At 30.2% G+C, this 24,325-nt stretch overlaps 1 protein-coding gene across 2 annotated transcripts in view; it reads left to right on the forward strand.

The window, feature by feature from the left end:
- Nucleotides 1-24,325, forward strand: part of LOC142331106 (UDP-glucosyltransferase 2-like) — a 166,527-nt gene that overhangs the window by 88,388 nt on the left and 53,814 nt on the right. For both annotated transcript variants that reach the window (XM_075376775.1, XM_075376774.1), the window contains exon 6: nucleotides 12,878-13,109. In XM_075376775.1, coding sequence (XP_075232890.1) covers nucleotides 12,878-13,109 — 232 coding nt within the window. The remainder of the gene's footprint in view (nucleotides 1-12,877; nucleotides 13,110-24,325) is intronic.

The raw sequence follows: 24,325 nt of genomic DNA on the forward strand, positions 1-24,325 counted from the left end.
ATGGATGTGAAACATAAACACTAAGAAAAAAGAAGGATATTAAAAATTTGTAAACATGTAGGTGATGGAGTCAATAAAGTGGGCAGATAGAGAGAAAAATGAAGTTATGAGAAGAGTGAACAAGAATCAAGTGTAAGCAGAATAATTCAGAGTAGGAAGACCAATTGGTTGGGAATATCATAAAAAATAGATTGATTAAAACAGTGCTAGAAGGTACAAAGAAAAAAAAAGAAAAAGTAGAAGTGATGGATAATATAAAATGATACTGGAGCTATTAAGAAGTCAATGACTTAGAAATAGAAAAGAAGGGAGACAAGCATAATGTAATGAATCTCTCTCAGAGCAGATAAACCACATTGATAATGGAAATTCAGAATATACTAACTAAACAGATAAATTCATATTTGATCATGTTAAAATACAGCCAAAAAATCAGCTAAAATCAATATAAAAGTAACAACAGTCATTAAAAATGGTATCAAAGGCAATTGAAAATATTTTTCTTTGGTTTTACATGAAAAAAATTTATATAATTTTCATTTCTGACCATCATTGACTGAAAATATACTCAGAAATAATCATTTTTGAATGTGAATATTTTTAAATCTACATCCTCCAAGAGTTATCTACAATTAAAGACCTTAAAATCTCCTTGTTAATATTTTTTTTTTTCTTTTGTAACATAAAACTTTTCTCAGATACGTAAAGAAATTATTAACATTTTTTGGGTGTACAATGTATAAGCCTATTGTATAACTTTGGGAACATTACAATCCCGTTCACAAAATACTTTATTAACATCGTTTTAATTTACTTTCTTCATATAATCATTGTTCTTCCATTATCCTTTTTCATCCTTATTATTATTATTTTTTAATTAAGTTCTTCATTATTTTTACTTGTTTATTTAAGTTCCGTCCTTCATAGTATACTCGGTTTATATTTCGTAAAAATGTATATTTTAGATTATCTTTTACTTATTTTTAATAATGATATCATATATTTCCTACAGCAGCCGTATGTTATACTTTTTTTTTAATAAAGTCTAAACAGGCTTTATTACAATCTTACATGAATATAATAAGTTAGTGGATTGTGGTCGGCATTGTTCATTATTACGATAAAATAATACATTATGTTTTTTACTCTGAATAAAGAAAAATTATTGTTGAACAAATAGTACAGTACTACAAATTAAAAGGTTCATTTATTAGATTTAATTTGTACCAAATTAATATTATACAATATGGAGTAACAATTAAGATTATGGGTTACACTGTATTTTTAAAAATACTTCATACTGGCTGTTTAGAAACAATTTTTTACTGTACCTGTTTGATGTGATATAATAACAATTTTGTCAGCGGATGTTAATGATCATCCAGTCATATACTTCTGAAATGGAAAAGAATAGTTACAATCTGATCCTTTTAATTTAATAACTACTCTTAGCGACTTTTTGTGAATAGATCCATGTATCATGATAAATATTTTGTTTCCAGGCAACAACTTGTTGTACTCTGGCATTTTTCTTCAACTTCTACTTATCTCTCTATATTCCTTTGTTGCATCTGATACTTTTTTTCTTCTTCTTCTTCATTGGTACTTCAGATCAATATTGATCTTGCCTCCATCAGCAGTCCTGTCCAGTGTTCCCTATCCATTGTCATCTCCATGTAAACACCCATCCATTTTTCAGTTATATCTACTTCTTCAAATATCATTGTCACTAATTGAGCTATACGTATGTCAAACCTTCTTTGTGCTTCTTGTTCACCATTTGGAAATTGTCCACATCTCACTTCCATAGGTAACATCTGATTTTTACTAGTATATTATATATCATTTTTGTATTATGACAGATTATTATGCAAGAATTATTTACTTTTAATCTTTACAAAAAAAAAATTAGTTTACCCTTTTATAAATGAATAAATGCACTCTGCCCTCTGTTCACAATGAACTCACTGTACAGCTTCTAGTATTTAACCGCAGACAACATCACTATCCCAAAACAGAATTCTTGTGACACACTTTTCACTTGTTTTTTACTGCATACTCAATCTAAGTTCTCTCGCATTTATTACAAACTGAACTTTAACTTAAGGTCACTGGTCCTCGGCAATACTTATACCTCCAGGTCAAGGGCTTGATCTGTACTAACAGCAGCCGGCTCACCCTTTTGTTAGTTCAAGCGTAATGATTCTATTGTCTGAATCAGCTATGGTTTTCTAAAAATGCTTTCAAGAAAAAATTTGTCGTTTCTTCTAGATTTTTCTTTTTAAATCTATTTGTCGATTTCTGTTCTTCAGTTTCTTCTTCTGACACTTTCTATTACTGAAAACTATTCTATCTATTACATTATTATATTTTATTTTAGATATTTTTTTAAATTCTTTTATTTCTTTTACTTTTACAAAATTAATAGTTAATGGAGTAATCCTAATACTAATTGTAATTTTAATATTTTTAATATATTATATTTATATTTTTAATATGTGTGCTTACATATATGCAGTAGCTTTCCTGGATAAATTATACAACTAACCTTAATAAAAAAAATAAATGATTAACTGAAATGTCCATCTTCCCATCTTCCTGTAGATTTTTTGTTTTATATTCTAATTTTGTATATGTACTTATTTTGTAAATTATTGTTACTTTGTTTTTTTTGTGTGTGTATATATATATATATAAATATATATATATAAATATATATATACACATACAAGGAATACACATATACTGCCTCATATATACTAGTATGTATATATATGTGTGTGTGTGTGTGTTCATTATAATTTTGTTTTTGCTTGCTTGCAGCATGTGTGTGGACATGAAGAATTTTTTGCACATGAAAAATCCCGCGCATGATCAGGATTCGAACCTGGATCTACGAATAAAGACCAAGACACAATCACTCCGCTACGAAAATCGGCGGATTAATAACCCAAAATTATCTGAAATCAATATATAAAACGTTACATCAGAATACATAGATTGGATAGAGGTTGAAATATTTCTAATTAAAAAAGCAACATTTGCCGGAAAATTTTAGCAATGCCGTTGGCGAATATTTTAGGTAGATTTCATAAGAAAGCTGCCTATTGTAATGAGTACCCATCATGATTCGACTTCGGGAAAATTTCGATATATCTTCACGTTTCAGATCCCCCAGACCCCAAAACCATCACCATCAGCTCAAAAGTTTATATATACATTTATATATTTCACTTTCACTTTCTTATGGTCACGGTAACTGCCGTAATTTTGGACCAATCACTTTTCAGATGATACATAAAATATAACAACCTGAAATTTTATCAGTCGAGTTCGTTAAGGGGCAAAATCGGACCATGGGTGTGGAAATGGGGTGCTTTTTCGAAAAAGAAATATCGGTATAAACTTCTTATTAAGTAAAATATCGAATTCATTTAAAGTTCCTACTATTCTTTGGATAAGGGCCTAAAACTTATCTAAGTAATTTTTTTTTATATCACCAGTTGATATCCAAATTGGCCAGGGGGGTTGAAAAAGTGGGGTTTTGAAGACAAAAAAGAAACATACCTTCCTTAATAGGCATAGTATCGAATCGGTTTAAAGTAGTCGTTAGTCCTCTAAACATTACCTAAAACTTTTGTCTGAAACAATTTTTGATATGTTCAACCTTACAGCAAGGGATGACCGAAACGTTGCTGGAATTGTAAAATGGGACTCGTCGTATGGTAAACATGTGAAACTTTTTTTCACATGCAACTATTCTCGTATTGAGTAAATTCGAAGTTTTTCTTAACTTTTTTGGTGGAAATTTTTTTTTATCCCATATTTAGCACCGTTGAAATCTATCTTCGCCTTCCGGCGTGGCGAAAGGGATTTTTTTTATTGTTTTATATTCTGAGACGCTGATCTGATCAATGTTTTCCTTGCTCTTGCCAGGGAAAATACTGGATCAATTTTATTCTTCCCCGTTGATTAATATACCTACTCATAACTGCCGGGATGATTATAATTATGTACAGTTCTTAATGAAATTAAAAGCTGAAGCCGGTATTAAATATTATTTTGATAAAATATTATTTCTTGTAATTCTATTAACCAAATTATGTAACTTTAAAACTTATGTCACTGTTACTGTACCACTGCTACTGTTCCGCCTGCCAGCTGATGAGCTGTGCGTCTGCGGGGTCCATTCGAACGGACACATGACTGCCCAGCTCTTGGGAGGTGCCAGAACTCAGATCACCCTGGAATTTACATGTCAAGGGAAAATTGGCCACTCACAAGCGGCGAGTCAATATGGCGAGAGTCGCACTGTCGGACCGTGTTGGAGTTCCTTGATGCGATTGGTTTGCTCAACCGACATCAATAGTTTCCTAAGGGAAAAGACTCCTACCGCCCTGCTGTAGGAAGCTAACCGAGAGATATGGCTGGCTGCTAGCCAGATTAAGGCTTCAAGCGCTGGCATTTAGCAGCCTAGGCGTGGCAACGAATTGCTGCCTTTGATGAGATAAATTTAATTATTGATAGTCATATATGTTTTAGTAGTTTACGGGGTGCGCCTACCCATTTTAATGATATATGACAAGTGGGCGGTGGGACACGCAAACGAGTGGTGTATGGTACCTTGTTTATTCCGCTCACGCTTTTAGGTTAGCCTCTAGGAGCTAGTTAAGACATTGGTCGTTAAACTGTTTCGAGGCTCAGTAGCCATTTGTGGCACATACATTCGGTCTTATGCTTTAGGGCGACCGAATGGGGTGGTGGCGGGAGAAACGCCAAGCTACTGTATCTTAATACGCACGAATATATACTTTGTAAAAGTTATTCTTGTGTGTCAACTTTCCAGCTGGAATTCATGTTTAATCTAATTAAAACAGAATTATTTATTTTAATCTTTTATAATTAAAATAGAAACGAACTTAAAAGGTAAGTAATCGAATAAAGATTTAAAAATTAAACTGTAAAATGAAAATTACACCTTAGATTAGAATATGTTTGTTTTTTTTCAAATTCATTTAAAAGTATAACTAATAAAAGTGTAAATTTGACCGTAGTTTTATCTTATATTATACAATTATTGTAAATACAAAAATATATTTTAAATAATTCTGTTAAATTGAAATTCATCTGTATCAGTTTCGCGATAAACGAAAATTGGTTTCCTTTATAAGATTATCTCTTCTATCGAATAAACGAAGGAAAGTTCTTCGGAACGCTTTAATACTATTTTTTTTCCTTACCTCTTTTAAGTAAGAGAATGTGCTGTTATATATCGACCGGTTGCCTCTTGAGACATTATAAGTATATCGGATATAATTGTCTCTTTGTGTGCGTGTCTCTTTGTTTGTTTGTATCTGCCTTTTCTTAACTTACTCTCAACTTTTATTGACTAATTCGGTTAAAATTTTTCAGGTTATGAAATTTTTCTGGTATGTTGTTTTATTACAAAATAAAACCCCGTTTGTAGAAAAATTATTTTTGTAAAAACAATAAATATTTGAAAAAGCATTTTCTGTAACTAATATAAATATTTTTTTGATTGCATTAAGTGAAAATAATATTACGTTTAATAAAAAGTTAAACGTAATTTTTTACCACATATTTCCTCGAAACTGTAACAGATTGCTTTTAACAAGCGCGATAGGAACCACAGTATTATTTTATAATGCCTCTTTTTCGGTTGTTTTCTGTGCCCCACTAATCTTCATGACCGTAAAATAGCTCATCACGCTTAATTTTGAACGGTTTCTTTTATGTTTGTATTAGTTTTTATTTTTACTAGTAAAACTTTAAAAACATCAACAAAAAGAAAAGATGAAAACAAAGTTGTAATACTTTCCTGACATTGTTTATTCTTATACAGTGAAAAAATAATTATATATGAACGGAAGGTTACCTAAGATTTTTTTGGAAGAGGGTACTTTATGATTGAGTTTTACTGTAAAATTATTTATATGTTTAAATAAACCATGAAAAGTTTTAAAAATTCAAAAAAATCGGTATATTTTTCTTTTTTTTCTGCTCTTTCACCTCTAAATAAAATTCGAAGAAATTTTTTCGGTTTTTTTACGTTTACTAAGTTAAATGGAAAACAAAAAAAAATCCACTAAAAAATGTACAACCAATAAAGTTACTGAAGATTATTTCTTTGGTGACGGGAGGGGTGAATTATGATTTGTTTTTGTAACATTTTTTTAAAAGTATATTATTTAAACTTTTAATTATATCTTAACTTTTAATAATATTAAAAGTTTAAATAAATTAATAACCGTTTTGAAAAAATAAAAAAAAAAAAAAAACGATATTTTTAAACTTTGATCGGCTACTCCATCACCAATAGGGTTCCCAAAGTATTACTGTTTATTGTTTTCTTTTTTGAGTCGCTTGCACTACTGCTTTATCTGGGAAAACAATAAAAAAATTCGGTTAAAAAATATGCAATAAATAAAACAGCTTTTTTATTTTTGAGGAAGGGGAATTTAGTTGTAAATCTTTAAACAAAAAAAAAAAAAAAAAAAAAAAAATGCTAAGATAAGCATGCACACATTTATTGAGTTTAATATAAAGTGAAATTATGTTTTCACAATTTTGAAAAAGTAACCCCCCAAAAACCTCTCATCCCCTGGAGATACTGATCCCAAAATTTTAACAAGAAATTGTGACCCATATACTCGATTTTGTACAAAATTTCATCAAAATCAGTTTATCCATTTTAGTTATTAAGCTGCAAACACACTAATACACGTACATACGAAAATTTCCCCATATTTCTTCTTTTTTTTTTGGAGTCCTTGGGTCATGAAACGTCGAGAAATGCAGAAAACCCGTACCCTATATTTTGACTGATTACCATACTTCGGCACCTCATTTACGTGTCATATCATCATATCATTGGACCATCGGGTTATTTATTATTCACAAGTTGAACAGATCGAAATGTAGGAATTAGGAATAGAAAAAAGTAGCTTTGTTGAAAAAGTAGAAAGTTGAAAATGTTTATAAACTCTTATTTTTAGCTAAGGAGGGGAATTTATTACTTCTTATCTCTATCCTACAACTGTTAACCGTTTCTATTCTGAGAAAGTATCAATTAAAAAAAAAATAAGAATAAAAAAATTGCAAGTCCGTATTTTCCTACAATAAATGTTTAAAATAATTTATAGAACTCCTTTATTACCCGGAAGTCCTGGGTTCAAATCCCGGTCAGGCTTGGTATTTTTCACACACGGTACAAAAAATTCATCTCATCCTCTGCGGAATGAATTTCTTGACTGCGGACCCGGAGGTAAAACAAACTAAAAAAAAAGAATCCTGTATTAAGGAGATGGGTTATATAACGTATTTAACTCTTTCATACGATTGGAAAATTGATTTTCACCCTAAAAACCCCTCATTAAGAGATCAATTATAACAAAAAAAAATCAGTTCGGTAAGTTGAAACTATCAAGAGTTAAAAAAATTTATGACATTTTTTATGTAGTAGAGAGGATCTTTTACTTATTTCTAAAAAACTTCACACATCGGGGACATTCAATAATTAAAGAGACAAATTTATATAGAAATGAAATAATTTCTAGGAGGAGGTTTGTAGTTTCATGGCTTTATGTTGGCATCACTGGGATGAGCTGAAAACAGCTGACGGATAAAAATTGTTTTGTTTATAACCTCGCTATTGCATTTAACGATGGCGTGTTCTCTTGAAGTTTCCTCATTAGTTTAACAACGTTCAGTGATCCGTTTTTTGCTTTCTGAAGGTGAAAAACCGGCTAAAATGTTTTCTCGAATGATTTTACAGTATGGTGAAAGTTATATCAACCGTGGAAATTTTTATAAGTGGGTAGAACAGCTCAAAAAACGGTCGAACCTCAGCGACTGTCGAGCAACGTCCTGGCCGGCCGGTTGAAGTGTCAACTTCTTCGCTTGAAACCCGCATTGACGTCATTATTCTTCAAGACCGACGTTGATCATATAGCAAAAACAATTGCAGAAAGTGTTGGCACAATTCATAACGTTATCAGTAACAAGCTCAAGTGCAGCAAAACAAGTGCAAGGTTGGTCCCGAAAGAGTTTACGCAACAACACAAGGAAACAAGACTCAAAGTTTGTACAGACTTGAAAGAACACTATTAAAGGAAGGTGACCCTTTTATAAACAAGATTTTAACGTGTGATGAAACTTGGGATCACCATTTTGGACCAGAGTCCAAAAGACAAAGCATGGAATGGAACCATACCAACTTACCTGTCCGAAAGAAATTAAGAACGCAAGCATCAGCGGGAAAAGTCATGTTGACCGTCTTTTGGGATGCCCAAGTTGTCGTCTTTTGTGATTATTTGGAAAATCAGCGTAAAATATACAGCGTCTACTATTCAGACATGCTGATGAAAAAAGTAAAACCAGCAATGTAAGAAAAACATCGCGGATCTCAAAGAAAAGGCGTGATATCGCTATACGACAATGCTTGTCCTCATACTGACTAGCTGACCCAAGAAACCATTGGAAAAATGAGTTGGGAGATACTACCACGTCATCTCTATAGTCCAGATTTGGCTCCCTTAGATTTTCATTTGTTTGATCCACTCAAGGAGGCATTACGTGGAAAAAAGTTAAGCAACAACGAGGAGGTCAAAACATTTGTGGGAAAGTGGCTCAAACGACAAGACAAAGATTTCTTTACACAGGTATAAAAAAATTCATCGTTGGGACAAGTATATTAATATTGGTGGGGATTATGTTGAGAAGTAGTAAAAGATTCATTTTGTAAAATCGCACAGTTTTTTCTCTACATTAATTTGTCTCTTTAATTGTTGAATTTTCCTTACCTAGATTTGAACAATATTAAAAATTGTCTTATTTTTTATGAACTAAAAACCACGCGCAAGTTTTTTATAAAATCCAACCCGTTAGAGGTAGAGTATAGGATCTCTTCAGTATATTTCTAGCCTCTCTAAAAAAAATTAATAAAACCATCCCTTAACACACACGCTGCACCTTAATGCACCTTTCATTATTTGAAGCATATGCCGCTGATTCAATTATACTTTCAAATAAATACCCTTTACTGTGATTAATTATATTTTTATTGCAATAGAATTAGATAGATTTTACTTATTTTGTAGTATTAATAACATTCATTATCATTAGGTTATTATTATTATTCATTATTATTTATTATTATTATTATTATTTATTCACAGTTAAAATAATATTTTATAACATGATTGAAGTCTTTTAAATACATTTACTTTAACAAGTGAATTATTTTAATACATTTAAGAACTTCTTAGTTTTGCATCTTAAGAACTGTATTGTTTACTACATAACATTTTTTTTCTTGCTTAATGTCTGGGACCACCGTTAGGTATTGCTTCAGAGGATGAGATGAATGATTTGTAGCATGTGTGAAAAATACCATGCCTGACCAGGATTCGAACCCGGGACCTCCGGATGAAAGGCCGAGACGCTACTACTCGCAGCACGGAGGCCGACGTAACATTTTATATTAGACCAAAAGAACTTTAATAATTACAATAGATACAATAGGTATTTCATCTAACAGCTGTAGAACTAGATTAACATATATATCTTACATAAGTAAGAAAAAAGAATTATATATATTTGGTTATCATAAACGATGAAAACATGAGACTGAACACACGCTATCATATAAAAGTTTGTAATTACGTGTTAAAAAGCGAATAGAGATCAATCTAACCATACATAAGGTATTTATAAACAAGACATGTATTTTTTTTTTGGATTCAGTTGACCTTAAAATGATAAGAAATAAAAAAATTTGAAAGATAATTTTTTACCGATGTCAATAGAATTCTGCTATATTTTTCTGTGTACGTAAAGAGTGCGGTAGACAAGTTATTACACTTTAATAAAGTTAAATCAAAGGCCCCTTCGATTATTGGAAGGAGTTGTCTGTTTCAAATGCACGTCATTTGTGTCAAATGCATCAGTTCTAGAGTTATCACGGTTTATTTTGGTAACACGGTATATCCCACTTATTATTATTATTAAATTATGCGTATAATAATAACATTCATTTTTTATTAGGAAAAAAGCGGGTCTACGACCCGCCGCGAAAATGTTACATGATTTATGTTTCATTACACATGATTTTGTTAAATTTTTTTGCCAATTGTAACTAAATAACGTTCATAAATTTAACGTACTAACGACAACAAAAACTTTTACAACGAAAAGCTTCAAAATCCTGAACATTTTTATGTGTTCCTTGAGTTGTGATTTTTTTTAACACAGCTCTAACCCAATGTTTTCCTTTTTTATCGCCAAAACACAAATATAATTTTAAATAAATCGTTCGTATCAAGTAGTATAAATCGTTCGAACGAATGAATCGTTCGTGCGCTACGCTCAGCCATCCGAAGCACCACCATTTGTCCGCTCTACGCCAATAGGAGCTAAAATAAAAATGTGAGCACATACAACAAACCCACGCACGATCCTTATTTATGGGAAAGATAAATCGAATAAACATATTTGTTTTTAAGGTTTTTATCTTTATTTTTCTTATCGCAGTTGACAACGCCTGATTGCATGCACGATACAAGCAGAAGTCTATAGGTCTCGATGAAAATAGAATTTCTAATCCATCAAACGGTCTGTTTTAAAACACGTAAGGTAGATCGTACTACTTTCAAGTATTACAATAACTAAAAGAACAATTTTTGTGCGAGAAAACGTAAACGTCGTGTTTATTATATTAAATAAAACTGTGGAATTTTCATCAATACAGTAAAATTTGTCGTAAGAGTACTGGTCGCTCGCTCTTTCCTCCAACACATATGCATTCGCTAATTATTTTATGTGATTGCAGTTGCTAATATAGTTAGAAGTTTCTGTGTATTTCTTTCTCATCTGTGTCGAGACAGTCAGGAAGGAGAAGGAAGTACTGTGTGAATGAATAAGATTTTAACTTTAGTAACAGTGCCAATAAGAAAACAGTATAATGTATTGCACTTTAATAACTTTCCACACACTGTAGAGTAATATAAAGAAAAACTCGAAGTGCTCTGCAGATGTGCTATTCCCCGGGACCGTGTGTTTATAATTATTTTCTATAAAATATACTTTCCAACACTGTTGTATACTATAATTGCTCCAGTATAAAATGAGTAATTTCACAGCAACTAATTTAAAAATTATTTTTTTTTTTACTTTTAAGGCCGCAAAGGACCACTTAAGTCAGAATAATTCAAGTCTTTTTTGCCGATCTTTTGGCTTTTAAGTTCTTAGCTTTTACTTTATCCCAGTATTTAGTCATTCTTAATGATCTTGCTTTACGATCCTCTTCTGAATAAACCCTTTTTGTATAATTAAAAGTTGTTACTTTAAAGTTGGTATTCGGATCTTTAATAACAAATTTTAATTTTTCGGATTTATTAAGAAAATCTTTGTAAGTCAAATTAAATTCTTGCATGTCTTCTTTAATTTCTTTGATCCATAATGGCGGATTTTTTAAAGACCAAAATTGATCGATAGTTCTCTTAGTAATCCTATCCTGCGGTAATCTTAACAAGTGTGCATAGAAAGAAATTAGCTTCTTTTTCATAGTATCAATTAAGGAAGGATTCTAAGTTTTCGTACAGAAATTTATTAGGCGATAATCTGTACTGATTTTCGTGTTTATATTTTTTGTTTATGCAGGTTCTAAGAATCCTGCGTTCAACTTTAAGCAAAGGTTCAGTCCTATTTTTCTGATTTAATCTAAATAAAGTCTCGCTCGCGTAAGTAATTACCGGTTTAACTACAGTTTTTTAACGTCTAATTTTAGTGTTAATCGAGAGCGATTTTTTGTTGCAAGTATTTTTGGTTACTTGTAGCACTTTAAATAATTTATTAAGTCTTTCGGTCCAATATTGTTTTTCGTTACAATTACAAGTAATGTTTTCTCCAAGATATTTAAAAGTTTCTACAAGTTCTACTTTGTTTCCATTAATATTCACATAATTAATAACTAAAGGATCTATAGCCATCATTTTAGTCTTTTCGTAAGAAATTTTAAGACCAATTTTATTCGCAAGTTCTTCTATACTTGTTATTTGTATTCTGGCTTCTGCGATACTATTAGCTAATAAAGCTAAGTCGTCGGCAAATCCTAGACAATTTAAATTTAAGTTATCTCTTTTGTATTCTGTGTGAATATTTTTTGGATTAATTTTAAACCATTCGCGCATCAGAAATTCTAGTGCACAATTAAATAATAAAGGCGAAAGTCCGGATTTTATGTAAAAAGGTTCGGAAAATTCGCCACGTAACTTCACTTTAGATTTTGTATTTGTCAATGTTAAACCGATCATATTTACCAATTTAGCATCCATTCCGAGATTTCTCAGAATTTTTAACATCGAAGGCCTATGTATGCAATCGTACGCTTTTTTGAACTCAATAAAAGAAATATTCATCTGTTTTTGCTTTCTATTATAAATATCTATAAGTAATTTCAAAGTAATAATTTGATCTGGACAACTGCGCCAAGGCCGAAAACCACCTTGGTAATCGCCTAGCTCGCTTTCTAGTTGCTCCTTAATTCTATTGTAAATAATTCTAGATAAAATTTTATACGTACAATCCAATAACGAAATTCCACGATAATTGTCCGGATTTGTCTTTTCGCCTCTTTTGTGTAAAGAATGTATAATAACAGTCGTCCAATGTTCTGGAAGTTTTTCGGATTCCCAAAATTATTATTTCGGATTCCCAAATTATTTATTAATTAATAAATTATTAAAATTATTTAGGGAGATAATTTTAAAAATAGAGTAAGAGAATTATGAAATACTTTTTCTATATGCTAAAATAATATTTCATACTTATTAATTTTTTTTTTCTTTCTTTTCATTAGGAACTGGATGAATTTGTACGTGGTGGACGTGGTAACGGTTTTATTTACGTAAGTATGGGTTCTTCAGTAAAAGCAGCAAATATGCCGGAATTTCTAAGACAAATGTTTATAAATGTTTTTTCCCATTTACCTTATCAAGTTGTATGGAAATACGAAGCAGATCCTTTAAGTATACCGGATTTACCAGATAATGTTTATTTAGGAAGATGGTTGCCTCAACAAGATCTTCTTGGTATGTCGTGTTATACATATATATTTAAAAAAAATTAATTATGATATTAGCTATTTTGATTAGAATAATATCAACAATAATTTTTATATTCAAAAAATAAATAATATAATTTTTGTATATGATTAAAATCATTCATTAGAGGATTTCCAAAGAATTTGTAGAAATAGCTAGTACATCAGGCCAGATTTTCTAATGGAGTGTCCGGGGTAGAAGGGCCAACGTTTCTTTACGTTTTGTAGTCTCCTAAACACGATTCTGCATGTGTCTTCTAAACACGATTTACTTAAATTTGTATGTATGTAAGTTTACATTTTTCGTCCGCTCTACTAGGTGCAAACTTAACCGATTTTGAGTAAATTTCGTGGAGCGATGTAAACCTATTGTGAATAGAGACCTATTGATTTCCAAGCGAATCGGATGAGACAAACCGGAGTTAGGGAAAAAATGGGATTTTTTGGTACAATTTTGATTTTTTTGTTGTATTGCGCGAAACTTATAACTAATTGTGATGAAACTTGATTTTTTTTGTCTTCAGCCATTTGACTGGTTTGATGCAGCACGCGAAGATTCCTTATCTAGTGATAGTCTTTTCATTTCGGTACACCCCCTACATCATACATCCCTAACAATTTGTTTTACATATTCCAAACGTTGCCTGCCAGCACAAGTTTTTCCTACTTCTTGTCCGTCCAATAGTAAAGCGACTATTACAGGATGCCTTAATATGTGGCCTATAAGTCTGTCTCTTCTTTTAGCTATATTTTTCTACATGCTTCTTTCTTCATCGATTTGCCGTAACACCTCTTCAATTGTCACTTTATCCACCCATCTGATTTTTAACATTCTCCTATAGCACCGCATTTCAAGAGCTTCTTATCTTTTCTTTTCAGGTACTCCGATCGTCCAAGTTTCACTTCCATACAAAGCTACGTTCCAAACTTATACTTTCAAAAATGTTTTCCTGACGTTTAATTTCATTTTTGATGTTAAACAAATTATATTTCTGACTGAAGGAGCATTTCGCCTGTGCTATTCGGCATTTTATATCGCTCCTGCTTCGTCCATCTCTAGTAATTCTACTTCCCAAATAACAAAATTCTTCTACCTCCATAATCATTTCCTATTTTTACATTCAGTGGTCCATCTTTGTTATTTCTACTGCATTTCATTACTTTCGTTTTGTTCTTGTTTATTTTCATGCGGAAGTTCTTGCGTAAGACTTCATCCATGCCGTTCATTGTTCCTTCTAGATATTTTTTACTCTCACCTAGAATTAGTAGATTGTGAAACATTGACATTCGCAAAAAACTTGACATCGAAATTATAGGCTGATCTATTTATTTTCTCTTTATAATAGTATCTGTAGATGTTACATAGCAGCAATAGTGCTACGGCCAGGAGACTAAAAACATATAAATATATGAAAATTAATTACAAAGCAAACAAAAATAAAAATTTATAATTATATAAGAAAGTTTAATTAAAAATTATGCCAGTTATTTTGGTGTCCAAAAAAATATAGTGCGTTTGGAAAGTTTCTGTGCACTGAAATATAACTCTAATGACAAAACTTTCTTAATTATAACTTTGTATTTTTATTTCATTATTTTGTAGAAACGGATATTACAATAACTGTAACAGTTTTTAAAAGATATTGAAAATTACCTTCTCCAACATCAATATAACACTGCTCACGTTTCAATTTGTTTTCAAGCATTTTAACCGGATGAGGTATTGGAATGTGTCGTACGTATGCCGTTATTGCGGCTTTTAACTCGTCAATCGTCCGCGGTCTGTTACGATTCACTACATGTTTCCCCATAGAAAATAATCCAGAGGAGTCGGATTGGCTGATCGTACAGGCCACAAACCCTTCGAAATGATTTCTTCACCAAAGACATTTCGTTAAAAAATCATTGAACTGTTAGCTATGTGCGCTGTGGCGCCATCTTGTTGGAACCAACCGTGATTGATTTCTATTTCTGTTAACCGACTGATAAAGTTTGTCAAAACTGCACATTAACGATTACTGTTAACTGTATTTTCAAAAAAGATTGGACCAGCAATACGCGTTCTACTCACACGAACCCAGATTCCAATTTTCGCTTCATGTAAAGATTTTTCATTTAATTCATCGTGGTTACGTGTTGAACCCAATCGTGTATTTTTTGAATTAATATACTCTCCCAGATGAAACCACGCTTCATCTGTAAAAAAAAAATGTAATTTCGATGATACCTACGGAATTTTGGTCAATAACGTTTAAACCATCGACAATAATTTAGTCTTTTGACATGGTCTGTAGGTTTCAGTTCTTGAACACACATTATTTTGTAAGGGAAAAGTTTCAATTTTTTTCTTACAGCTTTAAGTCCGGTAACAAGTTTGATATCTTGCTGCTGTGCTAATTTACGTATTAACTTAACGGGACTTTCGGCTATAATATCCGAAATATCAAGCAACTTCTGTTCGTTTAGTTTAATGATCTTCCATTTCGATCAGCTTCTTCAACAGAGCCTGTACAAGAAAGTTTTTGAATAAAGTTGGAACTGCATTGCGGTAAGGAATATTATAATATTCTGCAGAATTTCACGAAACAAATTTTGCTTCTTATATTACCTGAGTTGGAAGTGGTAGGGACAATGACGTCACATGTATGGATACAGTAGTAATTCTTAGAACATAAAATTTAATTACAGTATTATCAAAATATTAAACATGTAAATATAAAGTAATGTAAATCGGTCAAAAGTTCGCGAACTAGAACTGGTGTATAACTAAAAAGATTCAAAATAATTACTTATTTTTAACTTATTCGAGCCAATTATGTATAGTGTTCGAGTAACTTGTTTTATTAACAGTAACATTAAATAAAACAAATAACATTTAAGAAAATTTACACGTACTAATTTCAAATCGAACAATTTTATTTAGTCTATAAATTAATTTTCTTCGGATTAATGAAAAGAAGTGTATTGTTAAAAAGATGTACGTCGCCACACGACGACTGTCGCTGTGTAGAGAGAGTTGATCACGTGGTGACGGTTCCTAGTTAGATGCCATATGCGTTTAGTTGCTACCTTCTCGTCTATTGATGCGTACTGTATGAGTAGCGTAATGGAACGCCGGCATAATATAGAATATAATTATTCTATCTCCTTCGATATCTATGTAAGTCTAAGATAATTATACATGCTTATACTATTATAATGTTGTATTATTGTATTATATATTGTAGTATTTACAATGTTAAGGTAAACGTTCGTCATTTTTTATCAGCTATTCTTGTTTTTGTATTTTTAGATTACTTACAGCAATTATTTCTACACGACTCATTCCGATAATTAAATATGGATTAGTATATCATTATCGGTATTAACTGAAACTGAATATTCGTTTTATAATAAATTATGGTTGTTTTTCGTGACCCTGACTTAATATTTGCTGTATTAATTAGATTTGTATTTATAAAACTTTACCATTTTATACGCTACGAAAGTCATAAAAACTTTTATGTGATCGTACAAGTTGAGAATGTGAGTTTAGTTTTAAAACATTTTTTTTTTTGGATATCAAAGGTCATGAAACATCGATAAATTCCAAAGAAAATTGGGTGTGAATTTTTTTCGTTCGTATATGTAAATATATGTGTTATTGTGCGTACGTGCGCGCACTTGTTTGTATGTTTGTATATATGTGCGACATGTATTTTAGTTAAAAATTCTGAATATGACGAGCTAAAACCTACAAATTTGGAATGGTGACTTCTTCTATATCTGTTCCAGTGATTTAACTTTTGGTTCGGCTTCTTAAAGGGATAAATGGTAGAGAGTCAGAGTTCATAAATCAACTGGAGCTGGAATTAATAAAAAACTTTTTACCCAAATTTTTCTTTAAAAAAAACAAACAAAAATCAAAATTGTTTCTTGTAAAACTTTTTCTAAAATGACCCGTAAGTTCAAAAATAATAGAATAATTATGAAAAATATGGACTCGCCTATGATTTTTATGAAATTTGAAATATATCTAATTTAGGACCTTAATTATTAGTAACAATTGAAATTATTCGTCGAAAACGCCATTCACCCGATGTTCGTCTTTCGTTAAGTTAACACAGTACCCTCACCAAAAAAAATGTAATTTAGCACAGTATCAGTGTAATATACATTATTTTTGAACTAAATAATTGGTTATTTTATACAATTATGGACTCAGTCTAGCAATCGGCCAGTGTAATATTTATAGTTAATTAGACAAGGTTTGCGAGCGAAGCAATCGTTAGATTATGTTTGATGATATCTTACGGAATCGTTAGTTTCCTAGCCTAACCTGTCCTTAACCTTGACCTAAACATAATTAAATTCAATTAAATTTCACTTAAATTGAGCTATTTACTCCGTAATAATATATATTACACATTTACTAAAATCAACACCTTAAGTTTAACTTATCATAATTTAGTCATAAGTGAATCTAATCACGTTCTTAATTTAATTCCAGTCCGAAAATAATGTATTTTATATTTGTACAGTCCCCAATGTTTTGGGGAGGCAACTGTGTAATTTACGAGTGACAAGAATATTGTGTGAATAACTTCGGTGGAAGGCGTTTCCGACGAATAGTTTTAATTGTAACGAATAACTTTTAGATCATAAATAAAATATATTTATAATTTCATCAGAAATTATAAAGGTAAGTTTAGAATTGGATATAATCAATAATAATTTCAGTTGAAAATTACAACTTGTATCAAATTTTCTGTTTTTCAGTCAGACTTTGCAAAATATTGGATTTTAAAATAGTTTGAACGGGTTAAATCTATTTTTTTCTTATATAATTAATTAATTCATCCTGAAAGTTTAAAATTTGTAAATGGGAATGTGAAATGAAAATTTTGTTTGTGTTAAAAAAAAATACTACTCTTCTAGATTCGAACCCGGGACATATCGGATGAAATGTTACCAATTCGTCATGGAAATACGGCATTAAATTTAATTTTTTTTTTTTATTAATTTCTAATTTACTTTTTTTTTTATTGAGGTCATGACATAGTGAATTTTTAAACATAACCTATATGCTAATATTTAAATAGTAGATTGTTTTGTTGGTAAAGATGAGGTGAGCAGGGGATATTCTATTTAGCACAGCTGTTGTGTATCGCCGCTGTGTTTACAGACCTGTCTCGACATGCACAAAACATTCCATTACTATGCGGTTTAGTTCCTACACAAAATTGTTATAGAAGATTCTATAATCATTTTAATACAATTAAATAATAATAATACGTTTATTTCTATTTACACAGAGTTGTAACAAACAAGCAGACAAATTAAAATATTCATTAATTAAAAAATAATTTTTTTTTTAAATTAAACTTATCACGTGATGGTATTTAAGTCGTTTATCATTGTCGGTATAAACATCCCAAGATATATATATATATAATTTTTTTTTTTACCTTAAAAGGATGTAGAGAAAACAAAGGCATAATGGAAAAATAAAATTAGAAATATACGAGTACTGCTGTATAATGTTAACATTTTGAACGTTTAATTTCCGAATAAAAAATAATACGTTATCAAATTTTCACGTACACAACTTCAGTTATACTATTACAGCATATCTAAATTTTAATGAAATCGATCTAAATGTTTTGAAAAGTTTCGAGCAACAAAATGTTTTATACGTAGGCCTTTAAATAAATAAATAGGGCATTTTCTGTTTTTCCTCCACATTTTTTTTTTTTTTTTACGTTACGTATTACGTGTTAGTAATTGCTCATGTTATAACATGCTTATAATTATAAATATAATCTAACGAAAGTTAACTTGCTCTCGCTTCGGTGTCTAACCTCGACTAATTATCAGTAATGTTTTGATTATTTAAATAATACATTCAGTAATTATTGCAATTATTTAAGTAATCAAAACATTACTATTAATTAATCAAGTTTAGCAGACGAAGCGAGCGTAGGTTAAGGTTGGGTACATTATATTTATAATGACCAAAACCATTGTGGGTGAGAAACAGAAAAGACTCAATAAATATATAAGGAAACCAAAATTTAAGTGAATCTTATTTTCGTACTCCTCATATCTCAAAACGTAAAGAAATTCAATTTCACTCGCCCCTTAATCACATCATACGACCGAAAGTAATACCATATTTTCTTCAAAAAGTCGGTTAAAGAAATGTTTTCTGTTTGTTTTTAGATAGACTTCATAAGAAAGCTACCTATTAAAATAGGTAGCTTTCTTATGATGATCTTACCATGATTCGACTTCCGGAAAATTTCCAAATATCTTCTCGTTTCACATCCCCCAGTCCCCAAAACCATAGTTTAAAATACTTACATATGTATGTACATATATATTTTTTTTTCATTTTCTTTTAGACACGATAACTGCCGTAATTTTACGCCAAATTGATACATAAATTATAACGATCCAAAATTTCGGTCGAGTTCGTTAATGAGCAAAATCGGACTATCGGGGTAGAAATTTGGGGGGGGATTTTTCGAAAAAAACAAAATATTGCTATAACTTTGTTATTAAGTAAAATTTCGAATTCGTTATTTGTTGAATAAGGGCCTAAAACTTATCAAAGAAAATTTTTTTGATATCATCAACTAGTGGCCCAAGGGGTTGAAAAATATGGTTTCAAAGTCCAAAAAAAAATACCTTCCTTAATAGGCAAGTATCAAATAGGTTTAAAGTGGTCGTTATTTATCTAAACATTACCTAAAACTTTTGTCTGAAACAATATTTGATATTACCAACCCTTACGGCAAGGGATGACCAAAATATGGTTGGAATTGTAAGATTGGGCTTGTCGTATGCTAAAAATGTTAACGTTTTTTACATGCAACTATTGCCGTATTGAGTAAATTTGAAGTTTTTCTTAACTTAATGCTGGAAATCTTTTTTATTTCCTACTTAGCATCGGTAAAATCTACCTCCGCTTTTCGGCGAGCCGAAAGGGATTTTTTTCTTATTCTAAATTATTAACGCATACTAAAAGTTCATTACTTACTAAAAATACACTACCGAGTACTCCTTATATTTTTAATAGATTTTTAAATAGGCCAAATAAATCAGCAATCTATAATAGATTAAAAAAGAAATATAAAAGATATAAAGAAATAAAAGATCCAACTAATAAAATTAAAAAAGAATTCATTTCTAACATTAAAAAATGCAAATACGTTTTCAAGATAAATACACTTAACAAAGTTTTAAATTAACTAATACCAATGCCCCAGTATTAAGGCACTACCTCTCTTTTTCCTGTTTAGCCTCCGGTAACTACCGTTTAGATAATTCTTCAGAGGATGAATGAGGATGATATGTATGAGTGTAAATGAAGTGTAGTCTTGTACATTCTCAGTTCGACCATTCCTGAGATGTGTGGTTAATTGAAACCCAACCACCAAAGAACACCGGTATCCACGATCTAGTATTCAAATCCGTGTAAAAATAACTGGCCTTACTAGGACTTAAACGCTGTAACTCTCGACTTTCCAAATCAGCTGATTTGGGAAGACGCGTTAACCACTAGACCAACCCGATGGGTTTTAAGGCACTCCCTAAGATGCATAAAGCAGACATGCCCGTCTTATAAATTATATTAACTCACCCATTTATCAGTTATTCCGATCAGATAGGTTAAAAGAATACATTGAAATTGAAAACAAATATAATTTTAAAATATAGCTATGAATTAATAAATATAACTAATAATATAAAAATTTATAAGACAACTATACTCAACACTTGTCATAAAAGATGTGTATACAAATATTGATACCAATAAAATTATAAATATAATTAATAACTCTTTACCAAATTAAAAATAGATAATAATATAACACAGGCAATAATAAATTTATGTATTTAATACAATTATTTTAAATTTAATAATACATTTTATCAACAAGAAAAGGTCTTGCTTTGGGATCATCCCTTTCTAGTACTTTGGCTAACATCTATATGGATGAATTAGAAAACACTGTACTACCTGATATAATTAACAAACACCAAATTATTTTATGTAAAAGATATGTAGACGATATATTAATTGCCTATAATCAGCAAGTTAATAATAAAGAAGATACAATAATTAAAGAAATGAACTCTTTAAATGATTATATTAAATTTAATTTAAACCTGGAAAATAAGAATATTATTAATTATTTGGATATAAAATTTAATAATAAATTTGACATAGAATCGTATATTAAAATACTACTACTATAATACATTTTAATTCTTCTCATCAGTGGAATCGAAAAACAACAACTTTTAATTCTTTAATTTATAGAGCAATAAAATATTTAAAACATTATAGTATGGAACTAAATAATGAATTAAATAACATTAAACATATTGCTGTTAACAAATGATTATAATGTAAATTTACTAAACAATTTATATAAGAAACTAAATAATAAAATATATGTATATAAAATAATATAAAACTGACAAATTACAGTACTGGAAAAGATTATGTTAAAATTAAATATAATATAAATTATAGAAAATTTAATAAAATATTTAAAACAATTGAATTAAAAAAAATCCCTTTCGACACGCTGAAAGGCGGAGGTAGATTTCATCGGTGCTAAGCAGGGAATAAAAAAGATTTCCACCGTAAAGTTAAAAAAACTTTAAATTTACTCAATACGACAATGGTTGTAGGTGAAAAAAGTTTCACATGTTTAACATACAAGCTCCGTCTTCTTACAATTCCAGCCATATTTTGATCATCCTTTGCCGTAAGGATTGGTAATATAAATTTTAAGTAATGTTTAGAGAACTAATTACCACTTTAAACCGATTCGATACTCTGTCTATTAAGGGAGGTAAGATTTTTTTGTCTTCGAAACCCCATTTTTTCCACCCCTGGGCAAATGGTTAGTAATATCAAAAAAAATTAACTTAGAAAGGTTTTAGGCACTTATCGAGAGAAAAGTAGAAACGTTAAACGAATTCGATATTTTACTTAATAAGAAAGTTACATTGGCATTTTGTTTTCTCGAAAAAGCTCCCCCGTGGTTTGATTTTGCCCATTAACGAACTCGATCGAGATTTTGGGTCGTTATATTTTATGAATCAATTTGAAAGTGATTGGCGCAAAATTACGGCAGTTATCGTGTCCACAAGAGAGTGAAATATATATACAAACATTTGAACTGAGTGGTTTTGGGATCTGGGGGATGACAAGAAGATATGTTGAAATTTTCCGGAAGTCGAATCATGGTACCCATTACAATAGATAGCTCTCTTATGAAATCTACCAACGGCATATATAACTAATAACAAAATAATAAATAATAAAGACTCTTTTAAACCACAAAACATAATAACAAATATAATTTAGACAAACAAGGAGTATCTAGCTTAAAATTCGAAAACTGTGATAAAGTATATTGGGATGATTAATGATCATTTTTTGTTAGAATCAAAGAACGTATAAACTTTATAAATAAAGAAAATAAAGACCGTTCTAACTTCGCAAAACGCATTTTGGAATACAAACATATTTATAATCTAAACAATTTTATTGATGTATTAGAATAATCTAATAATTTTTATAAAATTAATATTTTAAAGTAATTTTACGTTTATTTAACCAATAACAAATTGATAAACGAACAAATTAAATTCGTTAACGACATTTTATATAAACAATAATTAATAATTATTAAGTTTGCCAAACTGAATCCACCGGATTGGTCTACTGGTGAACTCGTCATCGCAAATCAGCTGATTTCGAAGTTGAGATTCTAAGGTTCAAATCGTAGTAAAGGACTTTTATACGGATTTGAATACTAATTCATGGATACCAATGTTCTTTGGTAGTTGGGTTTCAATTAACTACACATCTCAGGAACGGTCGACCTGAGACTGTACAAGACTACACTTCGTTTACATTCATACATATCATCCTCTGAAGTAATACCTTACGGTGGTTCCGGAGACTAAACACAAAAAGAAAAATGTTGGCCAAACTGTTTTCATTTCATATCATAACAGTTGAGATTCTTTTAGTGATAGACGTGTTTTTTCTTTTACGTACGACAGTTACTATATTTTTAGTACTAAAATTACTATACTTTTACTAAAATGACAATGAATTGTTATGGATATAAAATTTTACTTTATTTTATTTTATCTCATTTTAAATGAATAGTTATAAAGATTTATAATTAATCAAGCGGATATTCTGAGGATGGACGAGATCCGAAAGCGCTTGAATAGATTTAAACATTTTATAATTTCTGGTAAGCTGAAGTCTCATAATCTATAATAAAACCTTCAGAAATAAATTTTCGAATTTTTTTCGAAGCCGTCTCCTAACTTTCTATTTTGAATTTATTAAATAATAAGATCACTTTGTATATAACACCAATTTTAACATTTCTTAAATCATATTATTAGATAGAATCATTAAATACGATGCATAAAGGAAAATAATAATATAAATAATAACCCACTTATAAACGGATAAGTTTAATCCACTAAGGATACCTATATAAAAATAGGTACATACATCAAAGAAATATTTCCTCTTCCGTAACATAATTTCCATACCAACTTTGTACTTATCTATTTCAAGCGAAATAGAGAAGTAGTCTTGTTTGGTATCACATTACATAACTAGAAAATTACCTTTGGTCTTTTAGTTTAACGTAATAGTCAATGTAGTACGAGTATGTCGAAATTACTTTTTACTTCAACTGGCGTAATTAGGTAATTTATCTTTACTCATGAAAGCACTTAAATTCAGTGCGAGGCTAGAAATATCTGGCTAAAGGAGTAATGAAATGTTGAGATAAAGAAAAAAAGCGTTTATTAAAGTATGCGTGTGTGTGCGCGCGAGCTCGTTTATTAGGTTGTATTTTTCTTAATATTTCAGGAACGGGTAAACATAGAATTTTTAATTTTGTATGATGTTTTCTATAAATCGGGCTGGCAATGATTTTTATTTATTTATTTTTTAAATTCATGGAGGGCTAGGGAACGTGAAGATAAATATTTTTTTTTAGAAATTCGCATTATTCCTAAAATATTTTAAATATATAAAAACTCTAATTAGTGCTGATGTATGGTAATTCTCTTGAAATTGAAATTTTCGTTATTTACGTAACGTATATTTTAGGAATGTTTAGCCTTATTTTGATGTTTTTTTTTCAAATGGTGTTAAGAAAGAGAAAT

This window comes from Lycorma delicatula, chromosome 10 (assembly GCF_047948215.1).
Source record: "Lycorma delicatula isolate Av1 chromosome 10, ASM4794821v1, whole genome shotgun sequence".
Classification (NCBI taxonomy): Eukaryota; Metazoa; Arthropoda; class Insecta; order Hemiptera; family Fulgoridae; genus Lycorma; species Lycorma delicatula.